Here is a 13,099-nt window from a genome sequence, read left to right on the forward strand (position 1 = left end):
TAACATCAAAAATCTCTCATCTCCGTCTGTCCCAACCATCCTACCCCCTGTCACTCCTACAGATGGGCTCTGTCCCTTCCCCACGTCTCAGCTGAGACAGCCAAGCCCTGGCAGCTCTGGGCATTCCTGGCTCAGGGCTGTGGGCTCAATCCTTCTCTGCTGTTCCAGGGACACCAGGTGCAGGTTCCAGAACGTGTCTGTGTCCGGTGCCTCGTTCCCAGCAGTGAGGCTCTGCAACAGCTACTGGAGCAGAGAGGTACAGGGGAGGGAGCACGGGGGTCCTGAGGATGTGGCAGGCTGGCCAGGGGGCTTCATCCCTTGCTCTGTGTTATGGAACACTCCACGGGGATCTGTAAGGGAAACTGGGTGCAGAGGATGACAGCCAGACAAGGGGTGAGGGATCCTCCCCATCCAGCATCCCCAGGCTCAGACCGCAAGGCTGACCTGATGTGGAGAAAATGAGCCTGGAAGGGGTCCCTGTATCCCCTACGCCATGAGCCTGCCTGGGGGCACCAGTTCAGGGTTGTGGGGCTACTTTCTGTCCTCCCTTGTGCAAGAGCAATCACCTGCTCTTCCCATGCCTGTCAGAGCCCTGGGCTGCAGCAGGCAGAAGATGTGGACAAGCTCCTGCTGGGGATGAGCTCACAGATAGCAGAGCGGGAGGACAACATTGTGGTGGAAGATCTCCAAGGTCTGTACTGTAGCTGGGGGCAGGGTGGGGAGGCAGCTCCCATTGCCTCCTTCCTCAGCACCCAGCCACACTCTTCAGCCTCCAGAATGGAGGTGCAGAGAGCTACAGGACACAGGAAGCATGTCCACCCACAGATTACTGGTACGGACCCCTGAAGTACTCCCGCACTGACTACGTGGCCAGCTGGATCCAGCGGGGGAGAGACTTTGGCCTGCCCACCTATAACCAAGTGCGGCAGCATTTTGGGTTGGAACCTCTCCAAAACTGGTCAAGCCTTGCCCCACACCTGGAGCCACAGGTAACAGGGCAAGGAATGTGTGTGGGCCAAAGGGTGATGGGATGTTCCAGGCAGGAACTGAATTCTGCAGCTTCATAGGAAGAGGGAGATCAGGGCATGTCCTGCCCTGGCTGATTTTCATGCCTGTAGGGGAGTAACTGTGTAATTTCATGGCATGAATAAACCATCCTGCCCCAGTCACACTCCTGTGCCACTGGGCACTCTGCTCCTCCTAGAGCTGAGATGCCCTGGGAGTGATGCTCAGTTGCTCAAGTTCAAGCCATGGGCTCAAGGCTGTGTGAGGCTCAGCATCCTCCCAGCCCACAGATGTGTGTGATGCCTGGGAAATGCACGTTTTTTACACCTCCTAAGGCTTGCCAACACTTTCTGGTGCCCTGGCAGAATTCCCTGTGCTCACGGATGTGTGGTGGGGGTTTCTCACCAGGTCCTGCAGAAGGTTGCTGCCCTGTATGGCAACAACGTGGCTGAGCTGGAGCTGCTCCCTGGAGGCATGCTGGAGGCTGATGGCTCCCTCTTCTCTGCCATCATCCTGGAACAGTTTCTGCGCCTGCGTGACGGTGACAGGTTTTGGTTCGAAAACACCAAGAATGGGTAATGGCCTTGTCCCTGTCTGGGAGCTGCTCTGCAAACCCCAGTAACACATGAAAACTGGAGGAAAAAGCATCCTCCATCTTCCTCAGTTCCCTCCTGGTGCTGGTCAGTGACACCTGGGGCAACCATTTGTCTCCACGTCCTTTTCCTCAGGCTGTTCACAGAGGAGGAAATCAGGGAGATCCGTAACACCACCTTTCACAGCGTGCTGACTTCTGTCACCTTTGCCAGACCCACAGACCTCCAGCCCCACGTGTTCATTTGGAGAGAGGGTGAGTGCACCCTGCAATGGGAGGGCACAGGGAGGGAATGGCTTCTGCACGGCAGCAACAGAGCCATCCCAGTGACACAGCTGGTGAGTAAATGGCACAGGGAACACATCAAGTTTGGAGTTTCTCAAGCCTCACAGATGCTATGACCCTAAACCAGCAAAATGGGCACAAAATGCAGGGGTTGCTTATGAGCAATACGTTGATGCATGATGCAGATGTTGAAAGAGGGTTGTAGTGCAGGCAGGCATGATCCCAAAGGAAAAATGCATGTTACTGTTTGGCAAAATGCCTTTTCCTCTTGGAATCTTGCCACATCTTCCCATTTACTGTAAGCGTTACATTTGGGCAACGCTCCAGACCTTGCAAGGTGCTTTTATTCCCTTGGTGTGCTTTCCTTGTAGTCACACCAGGAGGACTTCCTGGATTTGCAGCATCCAGATGAGCGCAGGCTCTGAGCCCCAGATTGCTGTGGCCCAGGGTGCCTCTTGGTCAGCCCATCCCAACAGGAGAGGTGATGGTGCTGAACCTGCAGAGCACTTGAGCCCAGTTCTGTGCTTGGTTTGCTGTGGCAGGCAAAAGCTGAACCCAAACCCAAAGGCTGTCCCCAAGATATGGAGTTTAAATCAAACACCCCAATTCTGCACTGCTGGGTCACTCAGCCGTGACCCCCATCAACATCTTAATGCAGAGGGGGTGATGCAGGTGAGCTGGCTACAAGGGCAATGACACTCACAGCCTGTTTCCCCCTTGCAGGGGACCCGTGCCCCCAGCCCCAGCAGCTGACAGCTCAACACCTGGCCAGCTGCACGCCCATGATGGTGCTGGACTACTTTGCAGGCAGTGGCGCAGGCTTCGGGATCATCATCGCTGTCCTCTGCTGCCTGCCCCTGGGTTTGTCATTGTGTTTCCTCTCCCTGTCACTCTCCTCCTCTTCCACCTCTCCATCACAGAAAGGGGCTGAGTGCCCATGGACAATGCACCTCCCAGCAGGAGCTGCTGAGTCCCGGTCTCTGCTGAGGTGCTCGAGCTGGCAGGGTCCTTGGGCACCAGGGTGGAGACAAGAGGGGAAAGGAGCTCTGTGGTCCCTCATGCCCCCTTGTCCTTTGTGTCCCCAGTGACTCTGTTTGTTGCCTGGGTGGTTGCTGCTCTCCGCAAGAGAGATTTCCAGAAGCTGCAGAGGAAGCAGGGCACCAGCGTGCGCAGGGAGGTGTCCGGCGAGGCCATACACGGTGAGGTGGCACTGTCAGCCCCGAGGTGGCATCTGGTGCTGCTGCTGCAGCCAGGGCACACTCTGAGGCAGGGCTGGGCCTGGGGCTTGTACCCAGATGGGATGTAAGGAGGAGCTGTTTCCCCAGGAGCATAGTTAGCAGTGGGACAGGGAGCCCAGAGAGCTTGGTAGCCCATCCTATCCAGAGCCTGACCAGATACAGCATTGAGCAGACTGACCCATGGCTGGTCCTACTCTGGCCAGGAGGTTGGGCAAGACACCCTTACAACCTGAGCTCCTTCCAACCTGTCATCCTGTGTCCCTCTAATTCCAGTCCTCCCCAAACCACACCTTGCTTGAAGGAAACCCGTGCAGGGCAATTGCACCAGTAGCTCCAGGGCAGGGACAGTATCTCCTTGCTCTGCACACTGGAAAAATCCTGCCTCCCTGCTCCATAGCTTGTACTCCTCCTGTGTCCACGTGCTTGAGCTCTGCAGTTAGGAGATCATCATTATTCCTGAGACCTTCCTGGTCATGAAATCACTCCCAAACTGCCTCTCAGTGAAGGAGGTTCTGAGATGAGCAGGAACCTTTCCAGCTGAGTCCTGTGCTCTCTCCCACCAGCCATGGAGTGGCATGGGCCCAAGACAGACAACTGTCCTGTCTACATTCAGCTCCAAGCTGACAAAGTGCTCAAAGTGCTGGATAGCAGAGGGTCTGTGCTCCGGAGCATCAACCTGAAAGCCCAGCCAAGAGTGGAGGTGATCCTCTCCAACAACAAAGGGAACAAATCTCTGCTCCTGAAGAGCCCCAAGGAGTACGACCTGGTAAGTACCATGGTGCCTGGCTTAGGGCACCTTCCCCTGGACCCTCCACATTCCTCTGCACCACTCAGCTGGGGGCACTGGGAGCACTGTAAGGCCTTGAAGGGAGGTCGTGGCCTCCTGAGAGCCACCATGTCCAGCAAATACCATGGAGCTGAGCCTCTGGTGATCACAGCCAGTCTGTGGGTCCTTTGCAGGTGCTGCTCTTCAGTGAGGAAGCCGAGAGGAGCATCTTTGTTGGGAAGCTCAGAGAGTACTTGAAGGAGAGCAGATTTGACCTGCATCTGTCTGAGATGAAGGAGCAGAGCCTGATGAAACGGGCAGTCACCCAGGAGCAGAGAAAACAAATTCTAGAGACTTTCTTCAGGCACCTGTTTGCTCAGGTGTGTAGAGGTGTAGCAAGCCCTGATGTATGAGGGAAGGTATTTCTGTATTGATTAAACAATGAACACTGGGGCTGGTGCTTTCTGGAAGAGCTGGTAAGCCACACACAAACAAGCTGCCAATACTTCCAGGAAATGCATTTTACCTTGCAGAAGACAAAGGGAGATCCCCGACAGTGATACAAGTGTCTAAAGTGGCAAAGAGACTATGGGGTGATGTAAGAGGTCTCCAGAGTGGTCAGTCACGAGGAGTGTGAAAAGTCACATTGTGTAGGAGGGACACGGAACTTTCTCCATGGTATCTGCCATGAGTTTGGTGCCAGGGAGCCACCAGTCCTTGTGCAATAGGTCAGAAAGGAAACACCAGCCTTCTGCTTAGCCATCACTCACAGCATTCCTTTTGTGGGACACAACCTGCAGGTGCTGGAAATCGACAGATCCGACGCCGGGGAGCTCAGCTTTGAATCTTCACAGAAGGCAAGGGAGTCTCTTACCTGTGAGCTGAGCAGGGCTGAGTTTGCTGAAGCCCTGGGGCTCAAAGAGCACTCCATGTTCGTGGAGTCCATGTTCTCCCTGGCTGACAAAGATGGCAATGGCTACATCTCTTTTCGGGAGTTCCTGGACATCTTGGTGGTCTTCATGAAAGGTGGGAGCTGGAGCTGGTTAATCCCTCTGTCTGCTGCCCTTGGACCTCTTTCTAGGCTCTGTCAGAGCAGAGGACATGGTTCACCCAGCAGGTCAACCTGTAGACACTGCTACAGGTTAAAATTTCCTTCACTCAGGACAGCTTCAGCTTGGGTTATGGGGCATGACAAGGTAACTGTGTTTTCTGGAAGATGGTTCACGAGGGGAGCTGTCTTCCACCACCACAGATATGTCAGCCCTTTCTCCTGAGGGGAGATCCTGTGCATCCTGGACCTGGGAGGTCACAGCAACTGTGTCTGATATCTGATTCTCCATAAATGACCACTGGAATGGTGGATTCACAGGTGGAAGTGTTGAATGCCAGATTCAATCAAAAAAACTCCCAGAAAAATCATTGCTCTGCAAAAGCACACTTTGAAAAATAATGCACAAGAAAGAATGTGTGTCTACACAATATTTCACCTTGCACTTGAGAAAGTCAAGTGGAAGGGTGAGACTCCACTGCTGCAGGGTCCAGACACTCAAAACCAACATATGAAATCATCTTTGTTGATGAAGATAGGATCTAGTTCTTACTTTGCCTCTTCCTCTCCCCACCAGGGTCCCCAGAGGAGAAGTCCAAGGTGATGTTCAGGATGTATGACATTGATGAGAATGGGTTCCTCTCCAAGGAGGAGTTTCTGAGGATGCTCAGGTACTCTCCCTCCTCTCCTAATGTTTTCACAATGTTTATAGACTTGTCTTCAGAAGCAGCTCCCAGTTTCTGTGCACAAGTGCAACCAAGAGCCCATTTCTCCCATGAAACTGGTCTGGGACTCTGCTCTGTGTTATTTGAGGGACTCAGCTGGTGTTTCCATCTCACCTCCTTGCTCCAGGTCCTTCATTGAGATCTCCAACAACTGCCTGTCAAGAGAACAGGCAGAGCAGGTGACCGAGTCCATGTTCCGGGCCTCGGGCTTTCAGGACAGGGATGAGCTGACGTGGGAGAATTTCCATTACATGCTGCGGGACCACGACAGCGAGCTTCGGCTCACCCAGCTCTGCGTCAGAGGTCAGTGGCACCAGCCCTGGGACAGCCCAGCTCCTGCAAGGCTGGAGGCAATGGGCACCACCACTGCCTCTCAAATCCTGGCCCTTCAGCATTCCCACATCCACTGCAGTAATGGGGCATCAGCTGTTGCTTTGTGTGTGATGTCTGGGTCAGTTCAGAGCTTTTCCCCGCCCACAGGAGATTCCTAAACTTTGTCTTGCACTTTCTGAATGGTTGTTTGTCCTTTTGTCTCCTCAAAGGTATCCCTGAGGTCTCCAAGCAAAATCTGCGCAACTGCGTCTCCTTCATAAGAAAGAGCGAGCCAAAAGGGTAAGCTCCCTTCCTTGGTGCCACTGTTCTCTTCCTGCCCTGGCTCACATCCATCCTCCACCCCAAGCTTCCCAACAAATGCTCCCACCAGATGTTGGAGCTCCCAGCACTGGGGAAGGGGTGGGAAGTGCATGCTGCGGTGAGGCTGCTGTCCTCCTCCCCAGGCACAGCCAGAAGGGAGGAACTGCCTCCTGCAGGGCCCTGTTGCACCCTCTGTGTGGAGATGGAGTCCTGCATTGCTCTTCAGATGGAGGGGTTATCTTGGCGTGAATCCAGACCATGTGCAATTGGAGTCAATGCAGGCAGGCTTGCGGAAAAGACTGGACATGTTCCCAGCTGAGCTTGGGATGGGAAGTGGAGAGAAGGGGAAAATTTTGGCGAGCATCTCTAACAAATAGAACTGTGGGCTAGACATAGCTCTTTTTCCACAGAACTATCTCAGAGGAGAGGAAAGACACAAATCTGGACACTGTGAGTCACTACATGGAGCGAAAAGGCCAAGAACTGAGGAGAAGACCAGGAAGAAAGTGAGTCCCCTCCCCATCTGTGCTTCTGGGGCTTGGGCTTATCCTGTTTGCTGTTTCTCATACCTCCATGTCAGACTGGGTAGCCCTCTAGTCAAATGTCACTGCTCCAAGGAGGCACTCATTGGCCAAGGAGCTACAGAAAGAATCCCATCTTGGCGGGACAGCACCATAGCTGGGTCTGGGTGATGTGCCTCTACAAAAAAAACCTCCAAACAAATGAAGTGGCCAACTCCAGAGGTTGGCATAATGGCTTTTAGAGAGGGGTCTTGTCTGACAGTTGCTGCCTGTGTTCCTCTGCTTCTTGGGCTGCTGCTGGTTCACCTGAGCTGCCTACAAGGCGGCAGGAGAGAATTTGGTCCTCCCTGCTGTGGCAGCAGCAGGTATTTCTTCAAGGAAGCAGTTCAGCTGCTGTTATTGTTGGCCATAATACCTTGGTTTGCCTTAATTGCACCAATTAAGGAAGTTCGCCTTTAGCAGATAATTTTTTGATGGTTGAATATTACTATAAAACTTACAGTTCTCACCTACAGTTTCATTTGTGAGTCACTGCCTCCACTTCTGCTACCAGCTTTTGAAGGCATTGTAGAGCAGGCTGACCTGAGTTCACCCTCAGATGGCGTGTGCTCTGCAGGTCACCCCTGTCACTGATGTGCAGGAGCACTTTAAAAGGAAACCCAAACCTGGGCCCTGAGCTGTTCCTTGCTAGGGAAACCTCACAGTGACACCAGCACTCCTGCATTTGTCAGGGCAAACAACTACCAGCTGCATCTGTACACGGAAGCACAACGGAAGAAGTACGAGAGGAACAGAGTGCAGCAGAAGATCCAGGAGTTCAAGCGCTTCGTTGAGAATTACCGGCGCCACATCGTCTGTGTCATCCTCTTCTCTGCCATCACTGCTGGTGTCTTTGCTGAGAGAGCCTACTGTGAGTGCCCACCCTGCCCTGCTGAGGGGGCACAGGCTTCCTGCCTCAACGCTGGTCGTTGCCTGGGGCACGATGGGCACAACTTTGGGCAGCAGTGTCAGTCCTCCCCTGGACTGAGTCCCCAAAGGTTGGAAGGGATCTCTGGAAGGGTCTGGTCCAATGCCCTCCTCAGACAAAACCCTTTTCCAAAGCTGAATGAGGGCTGCTGAAGGCCTTGTCTAGAGAAGCTGCAAAGAGTTGCAAGGCTGGTGATTCTACCACCTTGCTGGGCCTGTGCTGGTTTTTGAAATTCTCCCCATGGAGAATTTCCAGAATTTAGACCTGAGTTTTCTACAGTGTAACTCGTGCTCACATCCTTCCACTTTGCATCCCAGAGAAAGACTTGCTCTGTGTGCCCATGGCTGCAGACAGCCAGCTTCCCTGACCCATCTCCTCTAGCCTGAACAAGCCCATTTCCCTCAGCCTTTCCCTTACACAGACATAGCTCTATGATGTCCTCCAGCTCCCACCCCTCCTGGTGGTCTCCACTGGACTTATTCCAGTTTATGGACTCCTCTTATATTGGATTCCTCAACTGAGGCCACAGTCCCAAGGTGCAGATTCCCAGGTGGACATTCTTCTCCCTGGATCTCCAAGGACACCCTGTCATCCAGCAGTTCTGGGTCATTGTGCCCCTTTCCTCACACAAACCCATCCCTGACGTCCTGTTTTTGATGGAGCCACACAGGTGGCTGTCCCCTTGCTGCAGGAAGGGTGATGGCCCTCAGCGCTGGGCACACGACACCCCCTCTGCTCTCTCTCCCCAGACTACGCCTTTGCATCCCCCAGCACTGGAATTGCACAGACCACCTTAGTGGGGATCATCATCTCCAGGGGATCAGCTGCCTCCATCTCCTTCATGTACTCCTACATCCTGCTCACCATGTGCCGCAACCTCATCACCGTCCTGAGGGAGACCTTCCTCAATCACTACATCCCCTTCGACGCCGCCGTCGACTTCCACCGCTGGATTGCCATGGCAGCCCTGATTTTCTCAGGTGGGTGGGCTGCTGGGGCACTGCCACCCCCCAGCAGAGGACCAGCCCATCATGCCATGGCAGGACCAGGCAGAAGCTTAAAGACCTTGCAGAGACATAGATGTCTTGCACTACAGCAAAGGAGTCCTCAGAGTGACTTCAGGTCCCAGGGGACATCAGCAGAGTCTGACACACCTCCATCCACACCAAGCGATGTTTCTTTCTCTGTGTTTTTTCTCTTACAGTGCTCCACACTGCGGGTCACATAGTGAATGTCTACATCTTCTCAATCACACCTCTCAGTGTGCTGTCCTGCCTTTTCTCCACTGTCTTTACAAATGATGGGTAGGTGGAATTTGAAGCAAAGTCCTGGGCATGGACAGAAATGAAAATGGAAACCATTAGTTCATTCTGGTCACTCCACGGTGCAATCTCTTGTTCTTTTCCAGGTCACAGCTCCCACAGAAGTATTACTGGTGGTTCTTCCAAACTATTCCAGGTGAGAACACCTAGCAGGCAGACCTCCACACCTGTGTCCAGGATGGGCAGCCCCCTGTCCAGTGCAGTCAGAGCGCCTGTGCGGCTGCCCTGTTCTCCCCCATGGGCCTCTCAACTCTTCCTCTCACAGGCATGACAGGAGTGCTGCTGCTCGTGGTCCTTGCTGTGATGTACGTGTTTGCCACACGCCACTTCCGGCGCGTCAGCTTCCAGGGATTTTGGATCACTCACCACCTCTACATGCTGCTCTACATCCTGGTAAAGGATCTGGGCTGGAAGGGAGGGATGGTGCCCATGCACTGCAAGCCTGTAGGTGAACTCAGCCCAGCTGATGAGATAGAGTAGCTTGGGGTAGTCCCAAGGGAGATGGTAGCCCCAGTCCTGGCTCCCCATTGCTGTTGAGCTGCCACCAAATCATCCCTGGGGTGATGACTTGTCCTGCTAAAGGGTTCTGCTCCCTGCCCAGGTCATCATCCATGGCAGCTATGCACTGATCCAGCAGCCCCGTTTCTACATGTACTTCATCATCCCAGCTCTCATCTACACTGCAGACAAGCTGTACAGCCTGAGCAGGAAGAAGGTGGAGATCAGTGTGGTGAAAGCTGAGCTCCTGCCCTCAGGTACCACAACAGCACCAGCCCAGCCCAGGCTCCCTGCAAGAGCACCAGGGGCTGCACCACTGCAGGAACACCAACTCCTCAACATCTCCAACTTACCGGAGCCCCCTCCCAATCTCCCCACAGGTGTCACCCACCTGCAGTTCCAGCGGCCACAGGACTTTGACTACAAGTCTGGGCAGTGGGTGCGCATCGCCTGCGTGGGCCTGGGCACCACGGAGTACCACCCCTTCACGCTGACCTCGGCCCCGCACGACGACACCCTGAGCCTGCACATCCGCGCCGTCGGGCCCTGGACCACCCGGCTCCGGGAGCTCTACTCTCCCAAGAGCCTGGCCCTCCTCGGCGCGCTGCCCAAGGTGAGCCCTGCACAGCATGTCACCCACGGGGACATCTGAGCCCGAGAGAGAATCTTGGGAATGGGTTGTGCCGAGGGTGAGGCACATCTCCAGCCCTCCCAAGACCTGGGCAAGCAGAGACTAATGCTAACTGCTGATTCCCTTCCAGCTCTACCTGGACGGGCCCTTTGGGGAGGGCCACCAGGAGTGGAACAAGTTTGAGGTGTCGGTGTTGGTGGGAGGAGGCATCGGGGTGACTCCCTTCGCATCCATTCTCAAGGACCTGGTCTTCAAGTCATCCATAAACTCCAAGCTGCTGTGTAAGAAGGTAAGAGTGTCTGAAAGACAAGCCCCCCTGAGAGGTGGGACTCAGTGATCTCAGAGATCTTTTCCAACCTCATTGATTCATGATTCTGAGATTCCTCCTGCTGCTGCTGGTTTCTTTGGGGGTAAAATCCTCCGTGGAGTCCATAGACATTCATAAGGATGCTGGCCCCACTCTGGGCCTCATTCCAATGTGCCACAGATCTACTTCATCTGGGTGACGCGCACACAGCGGCAGTTTGAGTGGCTGACGGACATCATCCGCGAGGTGGAGGAATCAGACAAGAACGGCTTGGTCTCTGTGCACATCTACATCACACAGCTGGCCGAGAAGTTTGATCTGCGCACCACCATGCTGGTGAGCCTGGGCATCCAAGGGGGAGGGTGCCAGGCCATGCCACGCCAGGCCATGCTGGGCTATGCTGGGCCATCTGACGTGCACCAATCTCTCTTTCAGTACATCTGTGAGCGGCACTTCCAGAAGGTGCTGAACAAGAGCCTGTTCACGGGGCTGCGCTCCATCACCCACTTTGGGCGCCCTCCCTTCGTGCCCTTTTTCTGCTCACTGCAGGAGGTGCACCCTGAGGTCAGTGTCTGGCTGGGGACAAGAGGAGGTGCACGCACTGGCCATTGTGGAGGACTGGTCCCATCCTGTCCCCAAGGTCCTGGAGACCTCATTGGCATCTGCACCAAGAACAGAGCAGAGGGGAATGAATCCTGTTTTCCCTCTGGAGCCAGGCTGAGTTTTTTGCCAGGAGCCAGCAATGCCCCATACCAGCTAAACACCTCCTGCTATTGCAGGACCCCGGCTGCAACCACTTACCTGAGCAGGAGGTGTTCCCATCCTTCCTCCATGGCCGTGGCAGCTCCATGGGATTGTAACAACCTCCCCAAAAGCCTCTGGAGGCTGACACAGGCTGCTCAGCCAGCATCCATGCCCAAAGCTGTCAGAGAGCAAGGGGGGCTGGACTGTGGGGAGAACTGGTGCTGCAGTCTGACCTCTTTGGCTCCCTCCTTCCCCAGGTGCAAAAGATCGGCGTGTTCAGCTGTGGCCCACCCGGGATGACAAAGAGTGTGGAGCAGGCTTGCCGGCAGATGAACAAGAAGGACCAGACCTACTTTGCACATCACTATGAGAATTTCTGACCCTACCCCACACTGTTCCACCCTCTGGCTGCAGCTGCAATTTTTCACCCTAGCACCTAGCAGCAATACCTCCAGCAGCCACAGTCCCAGGCTCCCACCCAGCACCCTCCCCAGGTGGAAGCCATGCACAGCTGAGTGCAGGGATACTGAGACTCACACAGCAGAGACCTGTGTGCTAGTAAAGCCTTGCCATCCCAGCACTGCCCTACATGGCCCCAGTGTGAACCCTTGAGCCCTGCTACCATCCACACATCCCTGCAGCCCCACAGCTACGGTCAGGCTGGTTGTCCCAACCCAGAAAACCCACTGTTGGAGTTAGACCCAGCTCTGCCCCCTTAATCACAGAGGACAAAGCTTCTGCTCTGCTGGGGGGTTCAGGGAATGTCTCTGACCAGCTCTGGGGAGCAGCTTGGTGCCTGCACAACCTGAATTCACAGCACTTTGTTCCAACACCCCTGTGGTGAACAGATGGGAGGAGGAGCCAGCAAGCTCCCTGGTATCCCTCTTTTTGAAACAGCTCTCCTCACATACTCTTCAATGCCTCCTTGTTAATTCTCCAAGCCTTCCCCGGGTTTGCATAGGGCCTTAGTTGTGTTTGCATTGGCTTCTTCCAGCAGAGTCAGTCCTTCAATCAGAAATCAGTTGTACTTGTTTAAGTAATGCCTGGTTTTGCATCATTGCTGCTTTTGCAGGCCATGGTTGAGCTCAAATAAAGCTGATTGAAGTCTTAAAACATTTTCTTGCCTCCTGTAGTTGGGTCTTGGTCACCTGGGGACTTGCAATACTTGTGGCATAGTGTTGGCCTTGCTCCTGGCACAGGGCATTAACTCCAGCCCACTGGAAAATGGGCCAAGTTGGACAGAGTTTACCCTGCCCTGGTGACATACATGGAGTTGGGGTGGGGGATCACAGGCACAGCCCCACTGCTTATGTCCTCCAGCCCTACTGCCTCCCAGCAAGACCTGATGAAGGAGCAGATCAGACAAGGAGCCCAACCAGCCTGAGCTGTGGGAATAATTCCAACCCTCGGGATGCTAAACAGCCCCCTAAGAGTACAGAGAGCAAGTTTCCATTGCCCAGTAAGAACAATCTTGCAACAGCCACTGGTTTTCCAGCCATGCCAATGGGGATCCCCACAGGACAGGAGTCAGGATGGCCAGTGAATCCCCAGCCATGCCAATGGGATTCCTCCCAGCACGGGAATTTGCTGAGCACATATTTTGACCACTTCTTCTGGCTACAGAAAGTTCCCCTGGGTTATGTCTCATCCCTGTAAAACTCAGTATGGACTTGGGGCTTTCCATCTCTGCCAGGATTAACTTGGCCACATCTGGAATAAACATGAGGTTTCATTTGCAAGTAGTTGGGTTGTTTGAGGCTTCACAGTCCTGCCAACACTGAGCTCAACCTGCACTCTGGTGAGGCTTAGGTCTGCAC

At 54.3% G+C, this 13,099-nt stretch overlaps 1 protein-coding gene across 1 annotated transcript in view; it reads left to right on the forward strand.

Annotated features, from left to right (window-relative positions):
- Positions 1 to 12,397, forward strand: part of DUOX2 (dual oxidase 2) — a 27,792-nt gene extending 15,395 nt beyond the window's left edge. The window contains exons 10-34 of the mRNA XM_050978469.1: positions 169 to 256; positions 589 to 691; positions 826 to 989; positions 1,414 to 1,580; positions 1,734 to 1,852; positions 2,606 to 2,743; positions 2,968 to 3,081; positions 3,684 to 3,886; positions 4,081 to 4,266; positions 4,687 to 4,912; positions 5,512 to 5,605; positions 5,787 to 5,962; positions 6,202 to 6,271; positions 6,703 to 6,798; positions 7,545 to 7,723; positions 8,530 to 8,760; positions 8,985 to 9,084; positions 9,189 to 9,238; positions 9,368 to 9,495; positions 9,704 to 9,857; positions 9,981 to 10,213; positions 10,362 to 10,520; positions 10,719 to 10,874; positions 10,974 to 11,102; positions 11,540 to 12,397. Coding sequence (XP_050834426.1) covers positions 169 to 256; positions 589 to 691; positions 826 to 989; positions 1,414 to 1,580; positions 1,734 to 1,852; positions 2,606 to 2,743; positions 2,968 to 3,081; positions 3,684 to 3,886; positions 4,081 to 4,266; positions 4,687 to 4,912; positions 5,512 to 5,605; positions 5,787 to 5,962; positions 6,202 to 6,271; positions 6,703 to 6,798; positions 7,545 to 7,723; positions 8,530 to 8,760; positions 8,985 to 9,084; positions 9,189 to 9,238; positions 9,368 to 9,495; positions 9,704 to 9,857; positions 9,981 to 10,213; positions 10,362 to 10,520; positions 10,719 to 10,874; positions 10,974 to 11,102; positions 11,540 to 11,662 — 3,586 coding nt within the window. The 3' untranslated portion in view covers positions 11,663 to 12,397. The remainder of the gene's footprint in view (positions 1 to 168; positions 257 to 588; positions 692 to 825; positions 990 to 1,413; positions 1,581 to 1,733; positions 1,853 to 2,605; positions 2,744 to 2,967; positions 3,082 to 3,683; positions 3,887 to 4,080; positions 4,267 to 4,686; positions 4,913 to 5,511; positions 5,606 to 5,786; positions 5,963 to 6,201; positions 6,272 to 6,702; positions 6,799 to 7,544; positions 7,724 to 8,529; positions 8,761 to 8,984; positions 9,085 to 9,188; positions 9,239 to 9,367; positions 9,496 to 9,703; positions 9,858 to 9,980; positions 10,214 to 10,361; positions 10,521 to 10,718; positions 10,875 to 10,973; positions 11,103 to 11,539) is intronic.
- Positions 12,398 to 13,099: the final 702 nt, after the last annotated feature.

This window comes from Serinus canaria, chromosome 10 (assembly GCF_022539315.1).
Source record: "Serinus canaria isolate serCan28SL12 chromosome 10, serCan2020, whole genome shotgun sequence".
Lineage (NCBI taxonomy): Eukaryota > Metazoa > Chordata > Aves > Passeriformes > Fringillidae > Serinus > Serinus canaria.